This window comes from Alexandromys fortis, unplaced genomic scaffold, assembly GCF_014885135.2.
Source record: "Alexandromys fortis isolate MF-2015 unplaced genomic scaffold, M_Fortis_MF-2015_v1.1 scaffold_25, whole genome shotgun sequence".
In the NCBI taxonomy this organism is placed as follows: domain Eukaryota; kingdom Metazoa; phylum Chordata; class Mammalia; order Rodentia; family Cricetidae; genus Alexandromys; species Alexandromys fortis.
This window is the reverse complement of record NW_026067904.1, coordinates 2,040,412-2,067,683: the sequence shown is the minus strand read 5'-3', so window position 1 is coordinate 2,067,683 and position 27,272 is coordinate 2,040,412. Positions and strand designations below refer to the sequence as shown.

At 46.0% G+C, this 27,272-nt stretch overlaps 1 protein-coding gene across 2 annotated transcripts in view; it reads right to left on the bottom strand.

Moving 5' to 3' along the window:
- The window catches only part of Epb41l4a (erythrocyte membrane protein band 4.1 like 4A), a 184,011-nt gene that overhangs the window by 140,734 nt on the left and 16,005 nt on the right, over positions 1-27,272 (bottom strand). The window contains exon 1 of one of the 2 annotated variants that reach the window (XM_050134973.1): positions 14,865-15,057. The exons of the other annotated variant lie outside the window; for it this stretch is intronic. Coding sequence (XP_049990930.1) covers positions 14,865-14,882 — 18 coding nt within the window. The 5' untranslated portion in view covers positions 14,883-15,057. Of the gene's footprint in view, positions 1-14,864; positions 15,058-27,272 lie in introns of those variants that run through there. 2 annotated transcript variants of the gene reach the window in all.

Genomic DNA, 27,272 nt, shown 5'->3' with positions numbered 1-27,272 from the left:
TCATTCAGTGTGGTGAGAGGAAAATGTGGAGACAAGGCACGGTGGGTAAGAACTCAGACTGAGCGACTCAGTACCCACCACTGAGATCAGCTCCTAGAACCAAGTCATCTGGTTGGTGCTGATGTAGCCTGTAATTATGGGGATACAGTCTGTGTTTGTGTCACTAAAAAACAAGAAAGCGATTTGTCTCGGTTTAGATTACTACCGCCATGATGAAACACCATGACCAAAAGCAAGTTGTGGAAGGGTCTATTAGGCTCACACTCCCATGTCATAGTCTATCACTGAAAGAAGTCAGGTCAGGAACTCCAACAGGGCAGAGCCTAGAGGCAGGGGTTGATGCAGAGGCCATGGGGGGTGGTGTATGTGTGTGTGTGTTCGACCTGCTTTGTTTGTTTTTTTGGCTTTTTTGGTTTTTGGAGTCAGGGTTTTTCAGTGTAACTTTGGAGCCTGTCCTGGAACTAGCTCTTACAGAACAGGCTGACCTCGAACTCATTGACTTCCACCTACCTCTGCCTTCCAAAGTGCTGGGATTAAAGGCCTGTACCACCACCACTGGGCTCAACCAGCTTTCTTATAGAACCCAAGAGCACCAGCCCAGGGATGGCACCATCCACAACGGGCTGGACCCTCCCTATCAATTGCTAATCAAGAAAATGCCTTACGGGCTTGTCTACAGCTAGACGTATAGAGGCTTTTTGTTTGTTTGTTTTGTTTGTTTTTTCCCAATTGTGGTTCCCTCCTCTCAGACTTTAGCTTGTGTCAAATTAACATAAAACTGGAAACAAGAAGCAACACACTCTGAGTCTGGACTGTCATGTTTGAATTGATTCTGATACCAGCTGTGGTGATTTGAATGAGAATGTCCCACAGACTCCTGTGTTTGAAGGCTTGCCCCTCCTCCCCCTTGGTGGACTGATTTTGGGAAGGATTAGGAGGCATGGTCTTGCTGGAGTGGGTAAGTCACGGGGTGTTGGGCTTTGAGACTCATATTAAGTCTCTCTTCTCTCCTATTCCCCTTCTCTTCCTCTCTATCTATCTCTGAGTCTCTCTCTCCTCCCCACATCTGATTCTGGGGATCAGGTGTGAATTCTTAGCTCCTTCTGCAGTGCCATGCCTGCCTGCTGCCATGCTTCCTGCCATAATGGTAAGCCCCAAATTAAATGATTTCTTCTAAAAGTTTCCTTGGCCATGGTGTCTCTTCACAGCTCAGAACAGTAACTAAGACACCAGCTATGTGATATTTGAGAAGTTACCTGAAAAATCTAGAAGGTGGGAATAACCTCACTTTGTGAGAAAGAAATGGCTGATGCACGGAACGTACTTTAAAAAGCTCCTAGCACACAGCAAATACTCAGAGTTAGCTGAGTCACTGTCACTGACATGCCTCACCCTCACAACCTCACAGCCACCCTCATAAATGCTATCACCGCCATCTTACACACACACACACACACACACACACACACACCAAGACAGAGACAGAGAGACAGAGAAAATGCAGCCCCAGGCCAGGGTGTGGCCCAGATGGTAGAGCGTGTGTGTGCCTAGAATGCACAAGGTCCTAGGTTCAATCATCAGCACAGCATATATCAGGCATGGTGGTGCACAGCTGTAATCTTAGTGCTTGGGACTTAGAAACAGAAGGATTGGAAGTTCAAGGTCGTCCTCAGGGACGTAGTTAGTTTGAGGCGGGCTAAATGAAATCGTATCTTTAACAAATAAAGTGAGCTCCTCAGTCTCACTCACTAGCCACATTCTCTGCATGTCATACATAGGTACGTGCACCAAATACAGATACTCCTGCCATCACAGAAAATTCCAGATTGTGCTTAAATGCTTATTAATGTTTATAGATAAAAAGATAGCGACCAGGTCTGATTCAAAATGAAACAGGAAGGGTAGGAGGATAATGCTGTGGAATATTATTTTAACTAGGCAAGGATGGGTCGCATCTATTTATGCTGTGGAATATTACTTTAGCTATGCGAAGGTGTGTCACCTTTGTTCCTGCTGCCTTTGTTAATGATGCACAGGTGTGTTACGTATGTTTGTGCTGCATTTGTTTGATTATGCAAAGATGTGTTGCTGTCTCACCCTGCCTGCCTAAAACACCTGATTGGTCTAATAAAAAGCGGAACGGCCAATAGCTAGGCAGGAGAGGGATAAGTGGGGCTGGTGGGCAGAGAGAATAAATAGGAGGAATCTAGAGAGGGAGAAGGAGGAGAAGAAGAGAAGGATGGAAAAAGAGAGGCACACACCCAGGGCCACAGAAGCCAACCACTCACCAGCCAGCCATGGAGACAGCAGGAAAGTAAGATTAAAGAAAAGTAGACAAGACAAAAGAAAAGGCAAAAGGCCCTGAGGCAAAACACAGATAAAGAGAAACAGATTAAAATAAGAGCTAAAATAAGGCCGAGTATTGATAGCGAATTATAAGTCTCACTGTCATGATTTGGGAGCTGGTTGGTGGCCTAAAAGAAAGCCTGCTACAGGATGGAAGCATGGTTTGCAGGGACTCATGGTCTGCATGAGAATATTCTGTCCAAAAGTCAGTTTTGAATCAACCTGGCTAGGGTATATCCCCAGTTACCTAAGAGCCAACCTGCCTGTGTCTGGAAGGCATTTTGCAGATGTGGTTTAAGTCTATGAGCAGTTTACTACAGGGAATCATTCTAGACATCATGTACTGCCATACCTAGCTTTAGCCTACAATAGTCCACATAAACAAGACTTCAAATTTTAAAACGCCTTCAATTATAAGGAATGCCACCCATGTTTGTCCCTGAGTACTGAATTTGTAGGGAGATTTTCATCTTATTACTGCTATTAATGGAAGCATAATTTTCAAAGAGAAATATACCAATTTTAGGAACTGTCTGGTAAGTTTTGAAAATGTTCATCTGAGAATCCATCAGAAAAAAAACATTCTCATTATCACAGGCCGTTGCTTAACAGTACACCCGTGAATACACAGAGACACACACGAATACACACTCACAGGGACATGGATACATGACACACACAAGAGAAAGAAACAGAGAGACAGAAAGTCCCCTCTGCATATATGAATTTCTCTTTCCATGGATTCAACCAATTGAAGATTTAAAAAAAAACTCAAGAAAAAAATTGTACTAAATATATACGTTTTTCTTATCATTAGTTCCTAAACAATAGAGCTGTCTACACAGTTCTTACTATGCAATATATTTAATACGTTACATCATTTTATCTAAGGAACTGGAGTCCCCAGATTTTTATATCTGCAGGGCAGGAAGGGGCTGGAACAAGTACTCAGGGACCGCTGACGGCCAACTGTACACATGAAGATTCCCAGATGTGCTATTAGCACGGACAGACATAAGGACAGGTATGCACGAGCAAGGAAACACACACACGCACACTCACACACACACACCTTTTTATCCTTATCCTCTTATTCTCATATGTATGTGTATTCTTTTGCACCACATTCTGCTGAAGTTAGCAGAGCCAAAGAGGGCACAGGATTCCCCCGAAACTGGAATCACTGGGAATGGAACTCAGGTCTACTACAAGAGCAGCAAGTGCTCTTCAACGATGAGCCATCTCTCCAGCCACATAGTGTGGGTGAGTTTTCTCGTTGTTTGCTTGCTTTTTGAGAAAGGGTCTCCCTGCACAATCAGGCTATCCTGAAACTCACTATGTAGACCGGAGATCCACTTGCCTCTGTCTCCCTAAATGCTAAAATTAAAGGCTATGCCACACCACCACAGGTTCCTGGTTTTATTTTCCTGATACAAAGTTTCACCATGTTGCCCTGAAACTCACTCTGTAGCCCAGATAGACTTGCACTTGCCACCAGCTTCTTTCTCCTAGGATTTTAGGTTGCGGGTGCGACCCACATCCAGGTTTTTAATACTCTCCTGCATTTGCCAAATGTCCAGCGTAGCTGATAACTTAAGCACTTCCGACTTTAAGAAAATTTTACAGTAAGTCAAAATTCTAGAATTCATTAATTAATATATTTTTGTCTAATAATCTTAGATTACTAAATAATACCATGAGCAAGTCTGTTGGTGGCGTAACTGTGCCTGCTTTCTCTCAAAGGTCGCCAGTGTTTGGTAATTTCACCTCATCTATTCAACAGATACAACCATTGGTCATTTTTAGTAACTAATCCTTTAAAGTTATGTAAATTATTTACTCTTAACCTACCAAAGGGGCCCAAATGAGAAAAACTTTATAAAGGCTTAGAGATTAATAACTAAAAACCACAAGAACCTTCAAGTATAGCTAATTCGTTCATAAACAGAAATGTGGTGCTCATATCTCACACTGCAAAAATATCCAAGACAGCCAATACTTTATGTTATGTTCATAACATAAAACAACACAAACAACATTTTAGAAAAATAAAAATTCCAAGTCAACATTTCCCTGTTTAGAAAAAAAAAAAAAAAAAAAAAAAAAACCTTTCCCAAAACCAGTATGTCTCAGGCTTCTCCAATGATGGGCTGAAAGGAGACGCATGTGGCCACGCTACTTCACTGCCTACCACACTCCACACTTTCTGAACATCAAAGAAGAGGATGCGTGGGTGGGGCCCTATATTCGTTATTTTGATAGCTACATCCAAATGGCCACACTGCCTCTAATACAACCACAGTTGGGCACAAGCCAATAAATCAGCTGCACCCAGTCTACACGATGACGACAGATGTTGCTGTGCCCAATGCACACACAAGCCGGTATAGAAATGCTAACAGAAAAGCACCAGAGTCTATAAGCAGTTCATCTCAGCCTCCAAAATGATCTGGAAAAATCAACAGGTAGACATGTGCGCGAGTATTCACAAGTGCATGCGTGCACACATACAAACACACACACACACACACACACACACACACACACCAGTATTTTCAAAGGTGAACCTTGAAGAGGATCAAAACCGGGCTTGTAATCGTATTACAATGTTGTCTGCCTGTTTCACTTGTTGGCATTTGTACTAAAGATGGAAGGGCATCTTTGCTCTGTAGTAGCACAGGATAAGGGATGCACTGACAATACGCTGGGTTTTAGAGTATCGAGGAACAAACTGGGCGGTGGTGGCAGAGGCAGGCGGATCTCTGTGAGTTTGAGGCCAGCCTGATCTACAGTGAGTTCCAGGACACAGAGGGCTGTTACACAGAGAAATAAATAAATAAATACACCTCATCCTAACACAGGGTTCCCCCTTTTACCTTTATGAACTGCCATTTGTCTATAGGCCACATCTATCTCCCCTCTATCCAGAGGCAGCCCCCCCCCTCTCTCTCTCTCTCTCACACACACACACACACACCAAGAGAAAAGAATGAAGTAAGAACACCATTTTAGGGGGTGCAGAGTCGAGACAACACATCTGCATAGCTTTAGGATAGGAGAGGCTTGAGTCCCAGTGCAGGACAAGGTTCTAATATCCAGCAGGAGAAGCGACTGTAGAAAGGAGTGATGGGCTACAGCTGTAGGGGACAGAGGAGTGTATATGCCATTTCTTCTAGGTCATTCCATGAGGTTGGGCAAGGGGTTGACCAATCAGGAGACCAGGAAGTAAAAGGTCTGTAACAGTTGCTTGGACGACGGAGAGGGGCGGGGGGTGTAGAGAGCGCCGTGTAAGAACTAATAAAACAGGGGCTGGAGAGATGGCTCAGCGGTTAAGAGTATTGCCTGCTCTTCCAAAGGTCCTGAGTTCAATTCCCAGCAACCATATGGTGGCTCACAACCATCTGTAATGAGGTCTGGTGCCTTCTTCTGGCCTGCAAGTGCATACACACAGAAAGAATATTGTATAAATAATAAATAGATATTAAAAAAAATCTTTGTAAAAAAAAAAAAAGAAGTAATAGAACAGCTGCTATGTCGACTTGAGAAACTCTGCAGACGTTCCTGAGAAGACAAAATGGGCAAGCAGCAGGGGACATGGCTGGCTCCATACACAGCATGAAGGACACCCACTGTGACTATCACCTGGAAGAGACAAATGGAAAGCCCTGGAGATGTCCAGAACACAATGGTGCTTGTGTCCCATTAACTACAAAGGAGAAAGAAAGCCTGGAAGAAGCAGAGGGTGGGGAAATGGGGGATGAAGACAGGATGGTACATTCTAATGAAAGATTGTAAGTAAAGATCTTTCTAGGATTGACAGGTTCCAGAGGGTGAAGAGGATGAAGTATAGCCATGTCTGTGGGTGATGCCGTCCCTGGGCTGGTGGCCTGGGTTTTATAATAAAGCAAGCTGAGCAAGCCACGGGAAAGAAGCCAGTGAGCACTCATTACATATGGTGTCTAACATGGGGACACATATTTCCATATAGGACCTAAAAAGCTTTTTGAAAAGTTCTAAACATGCAAACTCAGAGCCAGACGTGGCTTCCTAGTCCTGCAGTCTCTCAGGCAGGCCTCGGCATACAGCTCCCAGTCTCTGCCTACATGCTTGAGCCAGTCAGTGCCATGTGCAGAGCCACACAGCATGTTTAAAGCTTAGGTCATGCAGTCAGAGAAGGCTACAGGTATACTTTCAAGGTCAAACAGAGATATACTTTAGATAGGCAGATGATCTTCAAATACTTCAGAGAACTACAGAATATGACATTTTGGATGTTTCAATAAGCTAAGTCTTTTCATGACAATAAGACATGTCTGCTCCTGGCAGCACCAATTTACTTCAAAAAAGGATGATGGGCATCAAAGAACCTCCATATGGAGTTTTCTTTTATTGTGGCAAAGTTAGCCACAGGGTAAGAAACTGTCCTTGCCTCAACTGCTGGCAGCATGCTATTCAAACTGGACAAGTGGGACACTAAACGAAGGTAGTCCAGTCCTTCAAAATTCCTGCTTCACAGAAAAGCTGAGGAACATAAAATCTTAAGTCGTTTGAGAAGATGTTTTTACATCTAAAAAGATATTTTAGGATGGTAATACAAATTATGATGGACTATGGTTTAGGTATAAAACTTTGTGCTCTTGCCGGGCGGTGGTGGTGCACGCCTTTAATCCCAGCACTCGGGAGGCAGAGGCAGGCGGATCTCTGTGAGTTTGAGACCAGCCTGGTCTACAGAGCTAGTTCCAGGACAGGCTCCAGAAAAACCACAGAGAAACCCTGTCTCGAAAAACCAAAAAAACTGTGCTCATCTCCAAATCTCCCAAATACAAATGGAATGGGCACTGTAAATGTAATCCTCACTTAATAATTTTTCTTTTCGTATTCAGTTTTACTGTATTAGAGCTAAAACCTTTTCATTTAGACAAAAAATGGGAAATGTTGTGGGATATTTGCACACTGTGTGAAGATCTATTTGCTGTGGTTGGTGTAATTAAAAAGCCGAATGGCCAGTAGCTTGGCAGGAGGTATAGATAGGCAGGACTTCTGGGCAGAGAGAGAACTCTGGAAAACAGAAAGGCAGAGTCACCAGGCAGATGCAGAGGAAGCAGGACTTGCAGGAGAAGAGCTAACAGCCTCAAGCCTTACGGTAGGATATAGATAAATAGAAATGGGTTTGTTTACATTGTAAAAACTAGTTAGGAAGAAGCCTAAGCTAAGACCAAGCTTTCATAACACAATAAGAAGTCTCCATGTGGTTATTTTGGAGCTAGCTGGAGGGACAGAGAAAGACTTGTTACAAGGAGACCATGTTGAACAAGCATGAACCACTGGATTATCCCATCCAACACTTAATAACTTTCCCTGGTTCCCCATAACCTCCTTGGAAAAAAACCCTCAGTATCCCTCTTCAGGCCTCTCTCTCTCTCTCTCTCTCTCTCTCTCTCTCTCTCTCTGTGTGTGTGTGTGTCTGTCTGTCTGTCTGTCTGTCTGTCTGTCTGTCTCTGTCTCTCTTTCTCCCCCACCACCACTCATTCCTCCCCAGCAACTCCCCTCCCCACTTCTGTCGGCAATCTTGCCATCTTTCTCTACGGAGCCTTTCCTGCCAGGGTTCTGTGACCAGGGGCTGCCTGGACAGGGCAGGGCCTCTAGAGACAGCACCACCCCACACACAGCAAATGCTGCACAGATTTGCAGACTCAATGTGCTATGTGCCGATGCCTTTGCAGTTAATTAAAAGCTTCCACTTCTCTTTGCAAAAATACAATGAAAATAGGAAAGGTTGAAAGGTCACAGGAATGACATTTAAATTCCATTCCGTCTGTGCTGTCGGAAAGGTCCCAAGCACATAGCTCAGCAATCACTGAACTGACTGCTGAGACAAAGAACCTAAAACCAATCTGCCCAGAAGATGGGCAGTGAGCTAATGCTGACCAGTGACACCAGCAGATGATGTTAACACTGTTGTTTAGAAAAGTTATTTTCAACAATTATATTTAATTCATTGGTTTGAGGAGAAAAAAATCATTATAAAGCTTATGGTACAGAAAGCATTTGAAAATACCAAAAGAATGAGTTTTTCATACATTCTAAATTTTCCATTAATCCTATTTCTCAATTTAACATTATCTTTCAGGAAAAAAACTGTGTATATGCATACATGGGTTATGTGTGTGAAAGAGAGACAGATAGACAGACAGACAGAGAGATGAAGAGAGAGGCTAGAGAGAGCAACTATATATATGGAGGTTAGAGGACGGCTTTCAGAAACCTGTTCTCTCTTTCCACCATGGGTTCACAACCAATGACTTGGTGTCTCTCCTTCACCACAAGCTATCCCCAGTTACTTGTTCTTTCTTAACAGGCAACTGTTACACCTTAGTCAATCAACTCTTAATAACATAAAGACTTCCACTATCTCCACCTAAGTCCCCCAGCTGCTGCCCCACTGCCCCTCTGCCTCTCAGGCAGGGGTCCCACCCCCCCCCATCTCTAACTCCCTGCCCGCCCTCCTTCCCCACACTGTTCACCGCACTGCTCTCCGAAGGCCACCGACTTCCACTCGTTGCATCCACTGGACACGTGTTAGCCTGTCCACTCTGTGAGTCTCTGCCACGTCTGCCGTGCTGAACTCTCCCCACCACGGCTGTGATGCTTCCCTGGTCAGCTCTGGAGGCTGACCCTTCTTGCCCACTGCCCTCTCGCTCTCTATGTTTACAGTAGCGAAGGCCCATGCTTCAGGCCTCAGTGAGTACGGCCCCGAGCAGTATTTCATTATCTTTCCAGGGCATTCTCTGGGACTCTCAAGCAAAAGTTTAACTGTTGCAGTGATGACACCTTACCTCCCAGCATCCCAATAACCTGGTGGACTTTTACCTTCCCTGAGGCATAATTCTGGCAGGAGCCCCTCCAGAACCACCCTCCATCCACGTAGGTTCTTTAGTGACCTTGTGAAGACAATAAATTCCAGCCCCACCAGAATGAGAAGCCCCAGGCTCTGGGGTCTTTCTTTCTGAGAGGCCCTTTCTTGTCACCTTCATGCTGAGCCTATGTTATAACATCTTTATTAGACCCAAACTCTGCTTCATGTTAGCTACTTCTGAAATTCCTTTTCATATCAGGGCCAAAAATTGTGGCATGGCCTGAGTCAAAGTAAATGGCAAATGAATCTCAGCTTCAGAAATGGTCTCTTATTAAGTTGGGATTTGGTTACTGTGTATTTATAATAATGGGTACCGTGTGCTATGCTTTCTTTAATTCACTTAGTTCTAAGACTCTTAAGATGACTATTTGTGTATTTACTGTACAAATAAACGTGTCCAGAAATGACCAGGAACACCAAGCCAAGAGGGAAGAGGGTAAGTAATCCCCTACATTTCCCAGGTGGGGCAGGATGACACCTGTACACCGCCACAGGGTTCCACTGCAGGCTAGAACAAAAGCGCGCTGACCTAGTTCTGCGTATTGAGTGCCCACTGCCCTCATCTGGATCTGGGGCCTCCAAGCCAGGGGAGGGAGGGGCACAGAACTGCGCCCACCTCTGCAGCACCCCTACACCTCTGGGCTGACTCACTTCCACTGCACAACAGAAAAAGCACTTTTCCATCTTCTGGGAGTTACTTGAGCGCTGTAACTTATCGAAAGCTCTCAATCACTTTCCTGGATCTTAAAAGAAATCTTTGGAAACATTTCCAAGTACCTGCGCAGCAGCAATGCGCTCGGCCTGCCATTTCATAAACTGTCCTCCTTAACAAACCGACATCTGACTGTAAGAATCCACTCACCAATTTCAACTATCTCGGATTAAAATATTTACACATTTTTATTATTTTTCATCTATTTATTTATTTTGTGTGTGCATTATGAGTGCGAGAGGGCATAGCTGACAGGGCACATGGGAAAGCTGGAGGACGACATTCAGGAGCCAGTTCTCTTCTACTGTGTGGGTCCAGGCCATGGCCCCTGGCAGCAAGCCCCTTTATCTGATGAGTCATCTCACTGCTTTAACAGATCCTTTATGAAAGCTTTGTGTCACAGCTCTAAATGGGATGCTTCCATCAAATCCCTCCCCTCAAAGCTCAGCGAACCCCACGAAGAGGCAGCAGAAGGAGTGTAAGAGCCAGAGGAGATGGAGGACACCGAGGAAACAGGCTCCTGTAACCTCACAGAGACTGAAGCAGCAACCACAAGGCCAGCGAGGGTCTGCACCACATCCTCTGCACAGACACTACAGCCTTCTGTTTAATGCTTTTATGGGACTCCTCAACGTGTCAACAAGGGGGTCTCTGATTCTTGTGACTTTTCTTGAGACTCTTTTCCTCCTGTTGGTTTGCCTTGTCCAACTCTGATGGGGTGGGTTTTGTTTTATTGTATTTCACTTTGTTACATTTTGTTGTTATCTCTTAGAAGCCTGTTCTTTTCCAGTGAGAGCCAGAAAGGGAGTGGTTCTGAAAGGGAGGGAGATGGAGAAGAAGTTGGAGGAGTAGAGGGAGGGGAAACTGCAGTCGGGATATACTGTATGAGGAAAAATCTATTTCTAATGAAAGGGGGGAAAGTCTGGTGTGACGATTAATCTTCACTGCCAATCTGACTAGATTTAGACTCACCTAGAAGATGGTGGCGTGCACTCTCTTGGGTCAGTTTCAAAGAGGACCGACATGTGGGACAAGAATCAAGGGAAATGCCAGCTCTGACGGTGGGCAGCACCATCCAGGGCACCAGAGGCCCGGATGGGGAAAGGTGCAAGTTCCGTTCTCCGTTCTCCGTGAGCGACCGTATCAGTCTCCCTCGCCCCGTCCGCCCACATCAGGCTCCCGTCTCTTCCATCTTTCAATGTGAACTCAACGTTAGCAGTTTTCCAGGAGCTTCCAGGTGCTCAGCGTGGGAATGGTACTACCAAGGCTTTGCACTTCTTGGATTGGAAAGCTACTGGTTTCTCTGCCTCTTCGTGTACATAGATTCTCCGTGATACAGAGATCAATGGACTAAACCAGCCCACAGATTATACCTTATTATGTATATATAAAGATTAAATATATTTTCTACTCCTTTTGTTCCTCTAGAGAGCCTTGATAAATATTGTTGGCTTTCAAGTTAAAATTCCAAACTTAAAAATAAATTTCCCCCAGGAGTTTAAAGGATGAAAACGGTTTGTTCCTGCTGCTGCTGCTGCCGCCGGTACTGGTGGTTGGTACAAAACATCTATTAGACAATAAGCGCCGTTTTAAATGGCAGAGATACACGGTAAACATAACAAAGACGACCACCCAGTATAATCTCTGAAATTTAATATGAGGAAACCTTGGCATAAATGTGCATAATACACGTGTATTCTCACAACCATGTACATTATCAGGCCCCTAGCAGCTGTTAACTGGCATTTGTCAAGTGCTGTCCTCGGGATTTACCATGCTGCTTGGCACTTTAAATAACACTTGAAACTTCAGTGGAAGGTCTGCTAATTAACCAAGCCTCTGTTATACTTAATTGTGTTTGTGAAATGAGTAGTTTCCAGTACACACAGTTATTTAAAAGATTCCTGAAACCAAACACCCTGCAATTCAGCAAAGTCAAAATCCTAACACCTGAAGTACATTAGGTCCCTGGAGCCCTGGGACAGGGCAACACTCAGAGGCTTCGGTTGCTGACCCAAGCCACGGCCAGCTGATCCCACTGCCAGGACACTGTCCTGGAATCTATGCTGGGGAAAGCCAATCACAAGGTGCCAGCCAAAGTACTGAGGACTGTGTTCTAACCATCCAGGCTCCTTATTCATCACACCGACCACCTACAAACATGTAGCTGTGAACTCAATCAGGATGGAGACTAGGAATTGCTTTCATCATAATATACCAGCCAAGAGCAGCAAACTGTAGAGGAGAGGAACAGACAACACCTTCCTCGTTCTAGAGCTTGACAGCTACCGGCAGCAAAGAGAACTCAACAGTGCTGGATACAATCGTCCTGCCACGCTGCCCACAGATGTAACTAGACGGTGAACAGTCCACGTGATTGATGACGCTGGGCACAAGCAGCTTGGGAAGAACAAGGTAAGAATGAAGGAACAGGTGGAGTCCGGCACCTTAGAGACTTGACAGGCCTTAGTAGGTCACGAGTCTGATAACTTACAGACCTGATAGGTCTTAGTAGGTCACGAGTTTAATGACTTACAGACCTGATAGGCCTTAGTAGGTCACGAGTCTGATACTTACAGACCTGATAGGCCTTAGTAGGCAATGAGTCTAATGACTTACAGACCTGATAGGCCTTAAAGGTCACGAGTCTGACACCTTACATACCTGATAGGCCTTAGTAGGTCACGAGTCTGATACTTACAGACCTAATAAACCTTAGTGGGTCACAAGTCTGATAACTTACAGACCTGATAGGCCTTAGTAGGCAAGGAGTCTAATGACTTACAGACCTGATAGGCCTTAGTAGGTCACGAGTCTAATGACTTACAGACCTGATAGGCCTTAGTAGGTCACGAGTCTGACACCTGAAAGGCCTTAGTAGATCACGAGGCCAACAACTTATAGATCCAAGGTCATAGCAGGTGAGTCCGACATTTAACAGACCTGTAGGTCTTAGTAGGTCACATTAAGGAGCTTAGACTTTGTTCAAAGTACAATGAAAACCACCCATGAGTTTTAAAAAGCGGGCTCACTATGGTTACTATGTAGAGAAATAAACTCTAATGGGAAAACAGAGAATGTCACAGCAACTGAACAGAGAGACGCTGACATCTGACTGTACACTATAAACAAAGGCAGGAATGTGGACAGGCATTCCCTAAATACCTGACGTATAACACAAACATTTTCATACTACTTTTAAAACTTTTAAACATTTATTTATTGGGGGTGGGGTGCAACAATGTGCACATGAGGGTCAGAGGACAACTTGCCGGAGTGGGTGCTCACTTTCGATCAGGTAGGTTCTGGCTACCGAACTAGGTCACCAGGCTTGGCAGCAAGCACCTTTACCCACTGAGCCATCTTGCCATCCCTCCCTCCTACTATTTATGGAACAATCATTAAGTAATCTAATAACCAGGAATGGAACCATCTATCCTGGAGAATGTACTCAGACACAGCCACAAGGCTGGGGAATCCAGACTGAGGCGGCACTGTTGACCCGTGCAGCCTCTCCACCAGAGAGAGGGAGCAGAGCCGCCACTACTTCCAGCTGTCTAGCTGCGGCCCTCGGCCTGTGGCAAACATTATGCAGGCCGCAGACACTGTGGAGAGGAACACTACAGAAGATGGTGTGCAGCAGGACCAGGGGTTCCGGTGGTGCCATCCTCAGGGCCGCCTTAGGTCAGCTCCTTAGGTCAGCTCTGGACATACCTCTTTCCTCCTCACTTCCCGTGTCACCACCATCAGCCTCTCTGCTGAGACCTCCTCGTCCTCACTAGCCTTCCCTGGAGTTTCCACAGATGTCAAGTGTGCAGCCACCTATATTTTCTTGCCATTAGAATACTAACTACTTTACTGGGCATTCGGCACAGGCTATGCATTACTTTAGAGTTCTCAACATATTCATTTGTTCTATCTTAATCAAAATCTTATTCCTGCTTTAAGTAAGGGGAAACTAGGGCAGAAGTAAACGGCCCCGTTCGCATGTGCCACGGGCAGGATTAGAACTCAGGTCGCCTAGCTGCTGCTCTCTTTCGCTTGAGCCACACCACTATAAACTCTGCTTCACCGTCAAGCTCTTCAGAAACAGAATCAAACAACTGTAGTCACCCTCTGGAAGGCCAGACTTACACACAGCACCAACGTGTATTCTGCCGGGGGACACCCATGAGAATGTTCACACGGCTTCTAGTCTGCTGAAATTACGTGGGTGTTTGTTTCATCAAACTCGTTTATCCCTTCCAGAGAATCAGACTAATATGTGAAGGAAAGGAGAATGCTAATTTTTTCCCTCAACGAGTGTCGAGAGCTCATGTGCGCACTGGTTAGTTCTGAGAGAGCACAAGCCTGTCAGGTAAGAAACACCCGTCTCTGGGAGAGCTTCTCATCAGGAGAATTATTCGTGTGGAATGAGCACTCACTTCAGAAACACACAGCATTCTTCAAGCGTCAGAAGCAGCCCCACAGAACAACCCGGGTCCCTAACTGGACCATCAAGTTGACATCACCAAGTGCAGAGCGGAAGGCAGCAGCTCCTCCGTGCTGCCGTGACAGTGCAGACGACCAGCTGAGGACAGACTCGTTACCTAGCATTTAACCTTCCAAGAAGGAACCGGCTGCTTCCTAGGTTCAGAATTGAGAGCCATGGGACTCGTCACCCTGAGCGAAAGATAGAAGAAAGGAAGGAAGTAGAAGAAAAAGAAAAAGCAAGAAGCATTGAGAAAAAAAGAAAAAAAAAATCTTGATTCACGAGAAAGGCTTTGATGGTGTTTCAGATGATGAAATGATGAAACTGCAAAGTCTTCTAAATAAAAATGATTCATACCATAAAACATACGTTAGTCCAGTCACCTAGGTTATGCAACAATAGTGAAAAACACTGCTCACCAGTGTTCCGCTCCCCATGTCTTCAGGCCTCTCCAACAGCTCCGGTGGCAGTCCTGAAAAGACGCCATGTCGGTACAGGAGTCACCACGACTCACTTCCTCGGGAGTCCTTACCAAGCTTGTGCTTCTTTAAGTGTCCATGCACTTAGCACTCGGAGGGTGCTGCAAGAGGGCCGTGAGTTCAGGGCCAGACAGAGCGCACAGTGACTCTCTCTCTCTCTCTCTCTCTCTCTCTCTCTCTCTCTCTCTCTTTCTCACACACACACACACACACACACACACACACACACACATAAGAAAGGCAGGGGACAAGTGTAATCCCAGCACTGACAGGCAAAGGTAGGAGATCAGGACTAGCCTGGACTAGCCTGGACTAGCCTGGACTAGCCTGGGGAATGGCCTGTGAGGAAAGGTAGGGGAAGGAGGAGGAAAAGGAGGAGGGGGAGGAAAAAGGAAGAGGGGAGAGAGGGGGAAAGAATGGGGAGGTGGGAAGGGGAGAAAGAGATGCTGATTTTATGCTTTACTTTATAAAATGGGGGTTGGCTTTTGCCTCACATTGAAAGTTAATGAAAATTTTTTTTCTATGATGGAAAAACTGCTTCTCCAGGTAAATGGACCACTTGTGGCCTTTCACCCCTCTCCAGTAGCACTAAGAAGGGTTTATAGTTGTGCTTGAGTGGAGGAAACAGCAGTAGAAGGTTGCATTTCCAAGCTATCTGCCTGCAGAGCCGGGCTCCAGCTCTCAGGGTAGGTTACAATCACCTGGAAAATGGCAGTAGCACCAGTGCCTAAGCTCCCCTGACCAAACAAATCCGAACGCAGCAGATGAGGAAGAGGTCAGTGTGTTCTGTGCTTTTAGCTCCACTGGGTGACTTAAAGGGCAAAGGACTGAGAACCTGGCAAGCCCACAAAGCCCCTGAGTATATGGGAAGGGCCAAGTCAACCCCTGAAAGCACTCGAATCTCCCTTTCACCCTAAACCCATGTCCCTTACAGATACAGACAGTAACCGACCACACAGGCTGCACATGGTGACACGTGACTGTAATCCCAGCATTCGGGAGGCAACGGCAGGGGTATAAATTCGAAGGCAGCCTGGGCTACATTAGGAGACTCTGTCAGACACTTGCAATCCCCTTCTCCACACAGCAGTATATTTTTTTAAGTCATCTAAAACAAAAGATCAAAATGAGGTTCCGCATCTCAAGCATAACATAAAAAAGGGCATGTTTCAGTGAGAACCCAAACTGCATGAGAAATCACCACTGAGCTGCCATTCCAACAGCCAGGTGACAATACAGCAATAATAAAATTAATACATTTTTTTCAGTGAACAATTTGTGAGCATGCTAAATGAGGAGATGCCACCGTGTTCCTTGGTCCCTTGATGTAGATTCACTGCTGGCCCAAGCAGAGGCTGGGTCACTCAGACACGGCTTGTATGACTGTAAAAGGGCACAGCCACTTTGGAAAGGAGACTGGCAGCAGACAGTTACTGTGCATATTAAACACATAACTGTCAGACTGCAGCGACTGTATTCTTGGGCCTTTATACCAGAAAACAAAATCTGACATTTGCATAGAAGATCCGCAAGGCCAGGTATGGTGACACATGCCTGGAAAATTCAGCACTTATCAAGAGTTCTAAGCCACCCTCAGCTTCACGGAGTGCTCGCGTCCAGCCTGGACTACATGAAGTCCCAGCTCAGAAAAAGGAAAAAGTAACAAAAACCTGCACATGAACATTCACAAGAGGTGAACTTTTTAAAGGTTATTACCCACCGAGAATTGCTCGCCACAACAACAGGCACCTAACAGTGACCTTTACACATGCGCCAGATTTAATCTAATGGTCGTCATCTCATCCTGACCCAAGAATCCCAGCCGTCCAATTTTATTCAATAAGGAAGGGATGCCCTGTGGCCCTGCCACAACCAATTACGTCCACAGTGATGCTCGACATTTTCTTAGCTCTCCAGCCTACGGTCCCCCAGAGCCTACACTTGTTCCTCAGCTGCAGCTTCAGGGAACAACGCTAACACGCACCCAGGCCCCTCTGCTGGGCAGCACTACCTTCCCACCGTCTCTCAGAAGACACCCATTACCACAGTAAGTGCTGCGAGCCTCTCCAACTACAGCAAACCTAATTGCTTCTCAGGGGAGCTCACGCTGCGGCATGTTTCCAGGCAGACGGGGAGAATCTACCAATTCACAGTCTACAGATCCTGAATCCGTAATCAGGATACAAAACAGACAGACAGACAAACAAAAATCTTGCCACCTTCAGTTTGCACCTCGTCCTTAAAACCTCTCAGTTTACTAGCCTGTGTGCAGGACGACACTATTTCTACACAGGCCATTGGAACCGCTCGGAACCAAAAGGCCCTGTGAGGAGAAAAACCAGCCAGTGCCATTTTCACATGGGGCAAAGTGAGGGCCATTTCACAGTGATGTGTTCGCTCAGCTTCACCTTGTCACCATAAAGTCTCCGGTCTAGCCCATGGTACTTCTGCTGTTCCACACCCACGGGGCCATGCCGTCTTCTGCATCCGGCCTTGGTAAAATCATGTCCTCTGCCCTTCGTGATAATACAGATTGGTTTGTACAACTCGATAGGTTCTAGTCACTCCTAAGCTGGAGCATTACTTGGGTCAGAAAGCAGTTCCTTCAAGACTGTGATCTACTCTTTTATCCATTAATCTTTTATCGTTGATGTAATCAACAAAGGGGGAAATCCAAGGCTAACAAGTTATGAATGACGAACAGACAAAGCAAATTAACAGGAACAAGGAAACCACAGGGGGTTTCTCCAAGACGGTTTCCTGGATGGGCACATGAAAATATAGTACTGCAGAGAGCCACAGAGGGGGGTTAGCCCAGGCACCCTGAGCCACTGGGGGCGGGGCGAGCAGAGATGGCAAGGAGCCTCTCCAGCTCCTGGTCAGCTTCCCGCATGCCTCTCTGGTACTGAGATCGTCTGCTCACAGAGCCTGCTCCTAGCGACCCAAGCACATTCTCAAACAGTACAGACTCTAAATACATTCTCTCTTCTCCATCAGAAGCTCAGCTGGACAGAGTTATTCTACAGCAATGGTCTAAACAGAGGGCAGAGCAGCGTCTCTGGTGAAGCCTAGCTAAGCAGTTAATTCTGATTTTACACAGCCAGCGCTACTGTCCCCTCGGGCATGGCTGGGGGTCTTCTTGCACTACTGTGTCCTTCATTCATTTTTACCTTTTCTTCCACAAACCAGAAACTCGTGGACGTGTGAAGGAAGGAGGGGGCACAGAGATGTGCAGGTATATGGTGGTGTGAACACACGCAAACACCTTCACAAAGGTGGCAGAGCCCAGTAAGGCGACACCAAGTCAGTGTCACAGTAACTGAGTGACAGGCCACCCGGAGAAGTCAGGCCAACCTCCAGTTTCCAGAGCGCATCAGTGGACACAGAAAGAGCTTATACATCCACCCTCGAACATCTAAGCAATTGTCCTAAAATTAACAATCAAACTTTGATAAGTGTTTCCATTTATGTAATTAACTTCTTTTAGGCGTTGATGTGTGAAACAGTTATCCTTCCCCCAAATTTGCCCTTGTGTGCCATGCATTTAAATTTTCTGTATTATATTTAGATTGTATCCTACAAATAAAGCTAGAATCTAACATCAAAATACTTTTGGAGCCCGGTGGTAGTGGTGCATGCCTTTAATCCCAGCACTTGGGAGGTAGAGGCAGGTGGCCCTGTTAGTTTGAGGCCAACTTGGTCTATATGCTGAGTTCCAGGACAGCCAGAGCAACAAACATAGAGAAGCCCTTTCTCTGTCTCTGTCTGTCTGTCTGTCTGTCTGTCTCTCTCTCTCTCTCTCTCTCTCTCTCACACACACACACACACACACACACACACACATAGGCAACTGCAGCTGCTTTCTGCTCAGAGTACTGATCTATTTAAACTTAGTCCGGTGTGTCTGACTCTCAAGTGCTAGGGTTGCAGTACTGAGCCACCACATCCCATCCATGCATTACTGACATAGAACCCACGGCCTCACGCATGCTAAGCAATCACTCTACCAACTGAGCCACACCCTCAGCCCAAAGAGACTATTTCAACGAAAAGAAGGCCATGCGGTTCCTCTATTCATGATCTTAGTAAGAGCACAACTTTTTAAAGTCAAAATTGAGTCCGCTGTTCAAGAAGAGTCACCATGGTTACCTGAAGGGGCACTCTGTAAGAGACCTCTCCTGCTTCAGAGACACTCAGCCCTGGTCCTAGGGAACAGCTGCATGACAGACAGAGCCAGCTATGAGAACACCAGATCAGGAATCACAAGTCCTACAAATCGGCTACGTGATGACCACAAACAACAAAACCCACGAGAAAGGCATCTCCATATCTACGTTAAATGCTGAGCTTCCTCCCTCCCTTCTTGTCCAGAAAAAAAATATATTAATTTTACCACACTGCTTTCATCAAAATACAATATAACTTCCTTGTTTTGATTTTCTGTAAAATCATGTACTTAACTACCAAGACAGACAAGAATTGGCTCCAGACTCTTGGTCTAGTTCATAATGACACCACTTGAAAATCCTTGGACAACTGTCAGATTTCTATAAAAAACACTTGACTACCCCAGTGACCACGGTGAGACATAAAACTCAAAGGGAGGAGACAGAGATCAACCACATCCAACACCAATCATGGATTTTTCCAGCACACATTTTGCTTTTCTCGAATCTTCAACTAGAGATGGTACAGAGACTGAGTTTCAGTCTCAACTCCTAATGTTCAAAGTGGGAGAAGTTTCTGGAAATAATGACATCGATGTGTACTTAGATCTTTCAAGCCACAGCATCGTTCTTTCCTCCTCCAGCTTCCCAGTTTCAGAAGAAAAGCTGTGCACTCACTTCTAGCCAAATAATTAGCTTTTTATACGGCTTAATTAGTGCTTCCAATCACTCTCGTTTCTAGCTTCTTTAATAAAGGTCTCAAGCCCGGTGTTTTATATTTTTAAGAGGCATGAGGAAACGATGCAAGGCCTCCTTCAGTCTGTTAGTCACTGCGTTAATAATCACAGCTGCTACACTAGGGCCCTGAGAAGGCCTATCACCGTGGAGGGCCATCTCACGGTAAGCTTTGGAAACGTAGTAAAGGATCAGCCACCAACACATTTGTCTCATAAACCAGGCCCATAAAATTACTCAAACCTGACATAAAATATCCTTACAGCAAATTACTTCTGTCTGGTCCTAAATTATTTCCAGAGGGACATCAAACCTTCAGCAATAAATTTTATTAGCATAAAATTAACAATGTTAAGTACTGATAGATTTGAAAAAGCTTGCGCATTATAGTCATTTAGAGCAGACAGGAATTTCTAATTTCATCTGTATGGCCCAGTACTGATTTAAAGGGATGCTGTGCTCATTTTAATCTAATATTAGGAACGATGGGCTTCAACTGGCAGACGCTGATCTTTCAGAGATGTTAGACTGGGCTGAGCATTAGCTGCAGAACAGACTGTAGGAAGCTTACAAATGAAGCCTTGATTCCGCCAATCTTCGTTAGGGCTCCACTGCTGCAGCAAATAAAAAAACACCATGACCAAAAGTGACTTGGGGAAAGAAAAAAGTTACTTCAGCTTAAAATTCTCCCATCACACTCCATCACTGAGGGAACGCAGGGCAAGAACTCAAGGCAGGAACCTGGAAGGAGGAACGGAAGCAAAGCATTGCACGGAGGAACGCTGCTGACAGGCTGGCTCGGTTGTTCCTACACACCTCAGAGCCACGGACACAGGGCGACACTATCCACAGTGTGCGGAGCTCTCCCACGTCAGCCACTCACAAAGAAGAGGCACCACTGGCTTGTCCACAGGCCAGTCTGATAGAGGCATTTCCTCAGCTGGGGTTCCCTCCTGTCAGATGACTCTAGCTTGTGTTGAGCTGACACAGAACCTACGAGAACACCACCTTTCCTTCCACGGCCACATTTCAAATGACAAACAAGGGGCACATCTCAAAACTCAGGCTACTGGCTAAGCCACTCTGACTGGACGGTAGAGTCTAGGGAGACACTGCAAACATCCTTGATTCGCCCACAAAAGAGGAAAGGCAACCAGAGGAGAGAAAGAGGCCAGAGGATGCATTCACTTGCCCTTTCTTCTCTTACTTCACATTAACCCACCATCAGCGTGGCTCCTAGTTGTGTCCCTAGTCTTAGCTAAAATGACAGCAAAGTCACCCCATTCTTTGAGTGTGTAGAAACATGGGGAGAGCCCCACTTTGCCCAAGGGAAATAAATAGACTCACAGCCAATCAGAAGAGCAAGCCCAAAGCAGAGGGTGAGCCTTCTCACTGGGGACCAATCTGAGCAAGCCATGCCGGCACCAGGAGACTGGGCTTTGTTAGGAAGCAGGTCCACCACTCGAGACAAAACTCTTGGAGGAGTAAGGGAGCCAACACCCTCCCTGGCTCACCCACGGGCATTGTGCCCAGCAACTGTGCCAAAAAAAATGTCCCTAACTGATAGATGCTGGTGCCAAGCTCAGCCTCAACTTGGTCAGATCTGACTTCATGCGAAAAGCAAAGCAAGTGTTGAACTCACATCAGACCACGCATTCTTCCTGACCACGGTCAAGCCGCCCATAACAACAGCCTACTTCCTTCTGGGCCCTAGGGCCTTCCACTTCATATACATCTCAAGTGTAAAATCTTAATTACACCTTATTAAAGATTATCTGAGCTGGGCATGATGGGGCACATCAGTAACCCCAATACTCAAGAGGGCTAATGATGATGACCCTGAGTTTGAATCTAGCCTGGGTTAAATGCTTAGATCCAAGCCAACCTGGGACATACACAAGATCATCTTAAGAGAATTTCTGAGAATGTAAAACCAAAATGGAGAAATTCCTGTACTTTAAACATAAACTACCACCATCAGCATCTATTATTAACTGCCCATGAATCCTTGGGGAAGGGTGAAACCTCCTGGTCCCTTTCCCTCTCCATGATGGAAAGTTAATGGCCTCGTTCTTGTGTAAGGACTCCTGAGGGCAATCACAGATGCTGACAGCTGCAGATGGCAGTAGCCACGGCATGCCCAGAGGAAAGCACTCTACAGTGGGAATGGTATTGCAAAATAACTGGGTTAGGTAACCTACAAGTTTTTCTTTGAGTTCCAAAATAATATTTATTCTATATCATGAGCTCTCCAAAGAAAAGAGTGAATTTTCAGATTTTCAAATAGACATCATCTATAAATGTGGCTCTATATAAAACAGCTTAGTAGACTGTACATTTTATTAACATGCTGAGGCACTACACAATTAAAGAGAACAAAAGAGATCTGTCCTAGAGGATTTAATCCGAACATGGTGAAGCCACGTACTGAGACCAGAGTTTGTGCCCAGCTCCATCCTTTATCCTTGAGTGACCTTGCCCTGTGTTTCTTCGGGGAGGGCTGTTTTGTTTTGTTGTACCCCAGAAGGAAAGCCTTGAGAACCTGCCCCTCCAGCTCAGCCACTGCACACGGGCTGAATGACAAGAGCAGCTCAGAGAAATAATGGCCTCTGCGCTTGAGATTTGTCAAACTGGAAAGCATTTAGGGACTACATAATCAAGATGGGATGAGCGACACCTGGTCACAAGTTCTGCCCCTGAGAAGGTGGCCACAGTCCAGGCCAGCCATCTCCTACACAAATCACTTAAAATCAGTTTTCAGCAGGCTGGGCCATCTTCCAATCAGCTGACGGGCAGGCAAAGAGAGACTTGGGCCCGATGACGACAGCATCCGTTCTTGGTCTCCACCTTCCTGTGCTTCTAAAGAGTAGGACAGTTCTCACTGGGATCTTAACAGCAAGAGAGAGAAGCCCAGCAGGCTACACAGTGTGGGGGCTGGGCGAAGAAATAACTGGACACCAACACACGAACCATCCAGGGCGGTGACACACGGGAAGACCTGAAAATTGGCATGCCTCAGAAATCCAGAGATTACTAAACTAATCCCAAACTCGAAGGGCAGCTAACAATTCACCCTGACTTAGCTGGCCCCAGCCTGTGATTTCTAACAAAGATAAAGGTTCCTTCCCACCATTTAAAAGGGCAAGCAGTTTAAGGTCACAGTTTAAATGAACAATGCATGACCAATGCCAACCACTCAGCCTTAAGTAACAGACTCAAGGAAAGAGGGAGGCAGAAGGGATATCTAGAAACATCCTGCTGACCCAGCTGCCTCACCCAGTTCCTTGGCTCTCACGCCTCTCTGGGCATCTGTGTCACCTGGGGGAAGAGTTTCATTTTAACCAAAAGCAAACACCACCCAGACAAGTTGATTTGGAATCGTTACACAGTTGCTAGGCTACACTGGAAGCTCCTCGGGAGACCACAGTGTGCAGTTGAGCATCAGCATGGCGGGGCTGAGAAGAAGACGGGAGAAGAATGGAGGAGTCGGGGTTGGGGACAGGCAGACTGCCCTGACACAAACACAGCAGTGCGTATCACCTGACCCGTTCCCAGCTGCCCCAAAGATCCAACCATCCTCCCAAAACTGCGTGCAGGGCCCTGGAGACCTTTGCTCTCCCCTCAGTGTCAGTACAGGATGGACAACAGCCGTCTTTAATTTTAACATGGCAGCTTGGTTAGGCAACTGGTCTTGTAAGGCAGCCAAGCAGGGGACAGGCTCAACACTGGCTAGGGAGTGCAGGCCCATTGCTTCCCCCATGACCTCCTGTTACAAGTTCCCAGATGTAAATGCACATTTAAGAGTAAATTATTAGTCTGTGGGCTTCTGAACCAGTTGGGTCTTAATTTAATGAGCTGTAAACTCCTGCTAAAGTAATTTCTTATCCCAGGAGACGGACTGATGTACATCCCCACAGATGCGCATGCACACACACACACACACACACACACACACACACACACATCTCAGCAGGCATGATAGTTTTCAGCCAACAATGAAGATGCTGAGGCAAAATGCTTTTTCAACATTTTGGATTAGCCTGGGCTATATAGTGAGTTCTTGGGCTACAATACAAACATAAGACCCTATATCAATAATAATAATAATAATTCAAATGCAAATTTCTGACATTTTCAAATATGAGAGAATTGTTTAGTTTAAAATGTGTTATTTCCCTGTTAGGAAAGTTTTGTAAAGACATTTTAATACATCAAAGTATTCCAGTATGATGGTTTGTATCGCTTTCTCTGTACTAACAAGCATTCATTGTAGCACTGAGCCCCAGAGCTACGCTGGAATAAAAAGATCTTGTTATGAAGGCAGAGGCTGCAAGCAGATCACAGCTGAGCAACCAGTCTGTCGTCACACAGAAAGGAAGGATAAGGTCAGGACACCATAGCCAAAAGTGACACGGAGGCAGAGAGGGTGTGTTTCAGTTTACAGCTCTCAGGTCACACTGCATCACTGAAGAAAGTCAGGGCAAGAACTCAAGGCAGGAACCTGGAAGCGGGAACGGAAGCAGAGGCCACAGAGGAACACTGCGTATAGGCCTACAGGCTGGACGTTTGAGATACAAACTTCATTGCTGGCAGCTCTGTGACTGGAGCTTTAAGAAAACCGGGATACCTACAAGAAAAATGTTACTGGCTCTTACAAACAGTCTTTACAAATAGCAGAAGCTGCTGGGCACTGTGGCATACACTACACTTGTAACAATCCAGAGGCAGGCAGGAAGAAGCCCAGAGCCAGCCTAGCACACAAAAGTTCCGGGTCAGCCTGAGCTACACCGCAGGACACTGTCTCAACAAAGGAACAGCACAGGGCTGGCAAGTGATGGCTCAGCAAACAAAGGCATCAAGCCTGATGAACTGAGCTCCAGTCCTAGGGCTTACATGGTGAAAGGGCAGGAAAGAACCAACTCCCATAAACGCTGACCTCCACACATGCGCTGTGACACACTTACACTCGTGAGTAAATGTGCAAGTGCACACACACACATACACATACATAAACAAATGTGATGGTTTTAAACAAAATAAAGCCCATAAACCCAAAGCTTTGAATGAATAAGATTCTGTTTTAAAGGTCTATTCCTCTGAAAAAATGTTCACTACTAAATCAAACTGCTGTGACCTTGTCTTGGGTAGCTTGTACCAAACAGTCACCAGCTGCAGGTAGTTATAATTGGGCCAATAAGCTATCCTTAGGAACAAGCCCGAGAGTGCAGGTGGACTGTAGCCGCAAACAGGTACAACTGAATCCTGATCTACTGCCCTCATCTACGCCATATGCCCAGTTTCCTTCAAGCTCTTGCTACCACCCTAACATGCCATGCACATGCACATACTGTGACCCTACACCCTGACAAGTCACCGTGCTCCTGTACACACCATGACCCTACACCCTGACATGCCACCGTGCTCCTGCACACACTGTGACTCTACACCCTGACAAGTCACCGTGCTCCTGTACACACCGTGACCCTACACCCTGACATGCCACCGTGCTCATGCACATACCGTGACCCTACACCCTGACAAGTCACTGTGCTCCTGCACACACCGTGACCCTACACCCTGACATGCCACCGTGCTCCTGCACACACCGTGACCCTACACCCCGTTAGGCCACCATACATCTCACACTAACGCTTGCCCCACCTTCAGGCCTGTCCGCACATCAGCTGCCCAATTAATTCCTAAAATACCACCAAGGATCTCCTCTGCACCCAAGATATTACACCCCACTTCCGGATTGTAAGACCTTCCCTCCCCTAGCCCTACCTAAAAGGAAGGAAGCTAATTTTCTCCTTCATCTGCAGATACCTGTAGATTCAGTGGGCCCTCCTCTCCCACCCACCCCTTCCCAGGAGTCCTCTGGGGTGACCTCTCACCTTTTATACCTCAGGCCCCAGATCCTTAGCAGTCAAGTCTCTTGGGTCTCTCCCCCTTTTTAGAGTGTACTGCTCAGTTCTAGGCTTAGCCGCTTGCCTATGACTCCACGCATCCTCATCCTGCACACCACAAGAGCCTGCCTAGTGTCAAGAAGAGAAAAGTGCTAGCACTGAGAGGGCACCGCCAGGTGCCAGGCACTGAAGGAGGCCCAAACCGGCTGTCTAGGAAGTGCTGTTAAAACTTCCACTGAACTAACAGCCTCACTCTTCCTTGAGGGCAACTTCCGATTGCATGTGATCTTGTTCTATAAAGTGGTCCTGACGAGGAAAATAATTTCTGAAAAGAGTCCTTTAGAATCAAATCTCAGTTCCACACTCCTTCCCTTTGCCAATCATTAAACCCAGTTGTTGGAAATGGGAAGCCTGGTTGGTTTTTTTCCCGGATCCTCTGTCTGGTCTACAGAGGGAATTGGAACCTGAGTCGTGAAGCACTATTGTGGCTCCAAACACTGCAGGATCTCTCGGCTCAGAAGTAGGCTCTGTGTCTGCTCTTCGTGCCCTGCACACCTTGGCAGCTGGAAGAAAGCTGACTACTGCTCCCAGTGTTTACGACTTGAACAGAACATGCATGTAGCCACATCACTACCCAGACTTTAAAAACTCCTCATTCCATAACTGAAGCTTCCTACTAGGAAAAAGCTACTTTTGTATTTTTAGGAAAATTTTAAAGATTTATTATTTTTTATTTTATGTGTATGAGTGTTTTGCCTACATGTATGTATGTGCACCATGAGTGTGCAGTCCCAGGAGCGGGCACTGGATCTTCTGGAACAGGAGTTACATTTGGGTCACATGAGTTCTGAAAACCCAACCTAGGTCTTCTGCAGAAACAGCATCCTCTTACCCCATCGTTCCAGCCCCAGGATGAGTAAGAATCTTTAAACATCATCCCTGCATGTACTGACACGACCATAAAACCAAAACCATGTGGTAGCAACTACACATGCGTGCCAATCCTGTGGGCCCTACTCTTGCCCAAAGGCTTTAACTGGGAGAGAAGTGTAACATCTAACATTATAAAAACAACCACATAAGCAATTGTGCACTTATTCCCTTTTCTGCCTACAAAAGTAATCTAAAGCCAGGCATGGGGATGCAAGCCTGTAATCCCAGCATCTGGAGAGGGAGGCAGGAGGACTGGGAGCTCACAGCAATCCTCAGCTATACAGGAAGTGCAAGGTCATCATTTTTTTAAATTTCAGGCCTGATCCACTTGGTGTAGGTCATACCTGACACTGTCACCTGATGTGGGATTCCCCTCTGTATGCTGTGATTACTATTAATGAATAAAAAAACTGCTTTGGACCTATAGCAGGGCAAAACTTAGTTAGGCGGGGGGGGGGGGAACTGAATGCTGGGAGAAAGAAGGGCGGAGTCAGGGAGAAGCCATGGAGCTGTGCCAGAGACAGATGATGAAACTTTTCCCAGTAAGCTACTGCCATATGGTGATACACCAGATTAATGGAGATGGGTTAAATTAATATGTAAAAGTT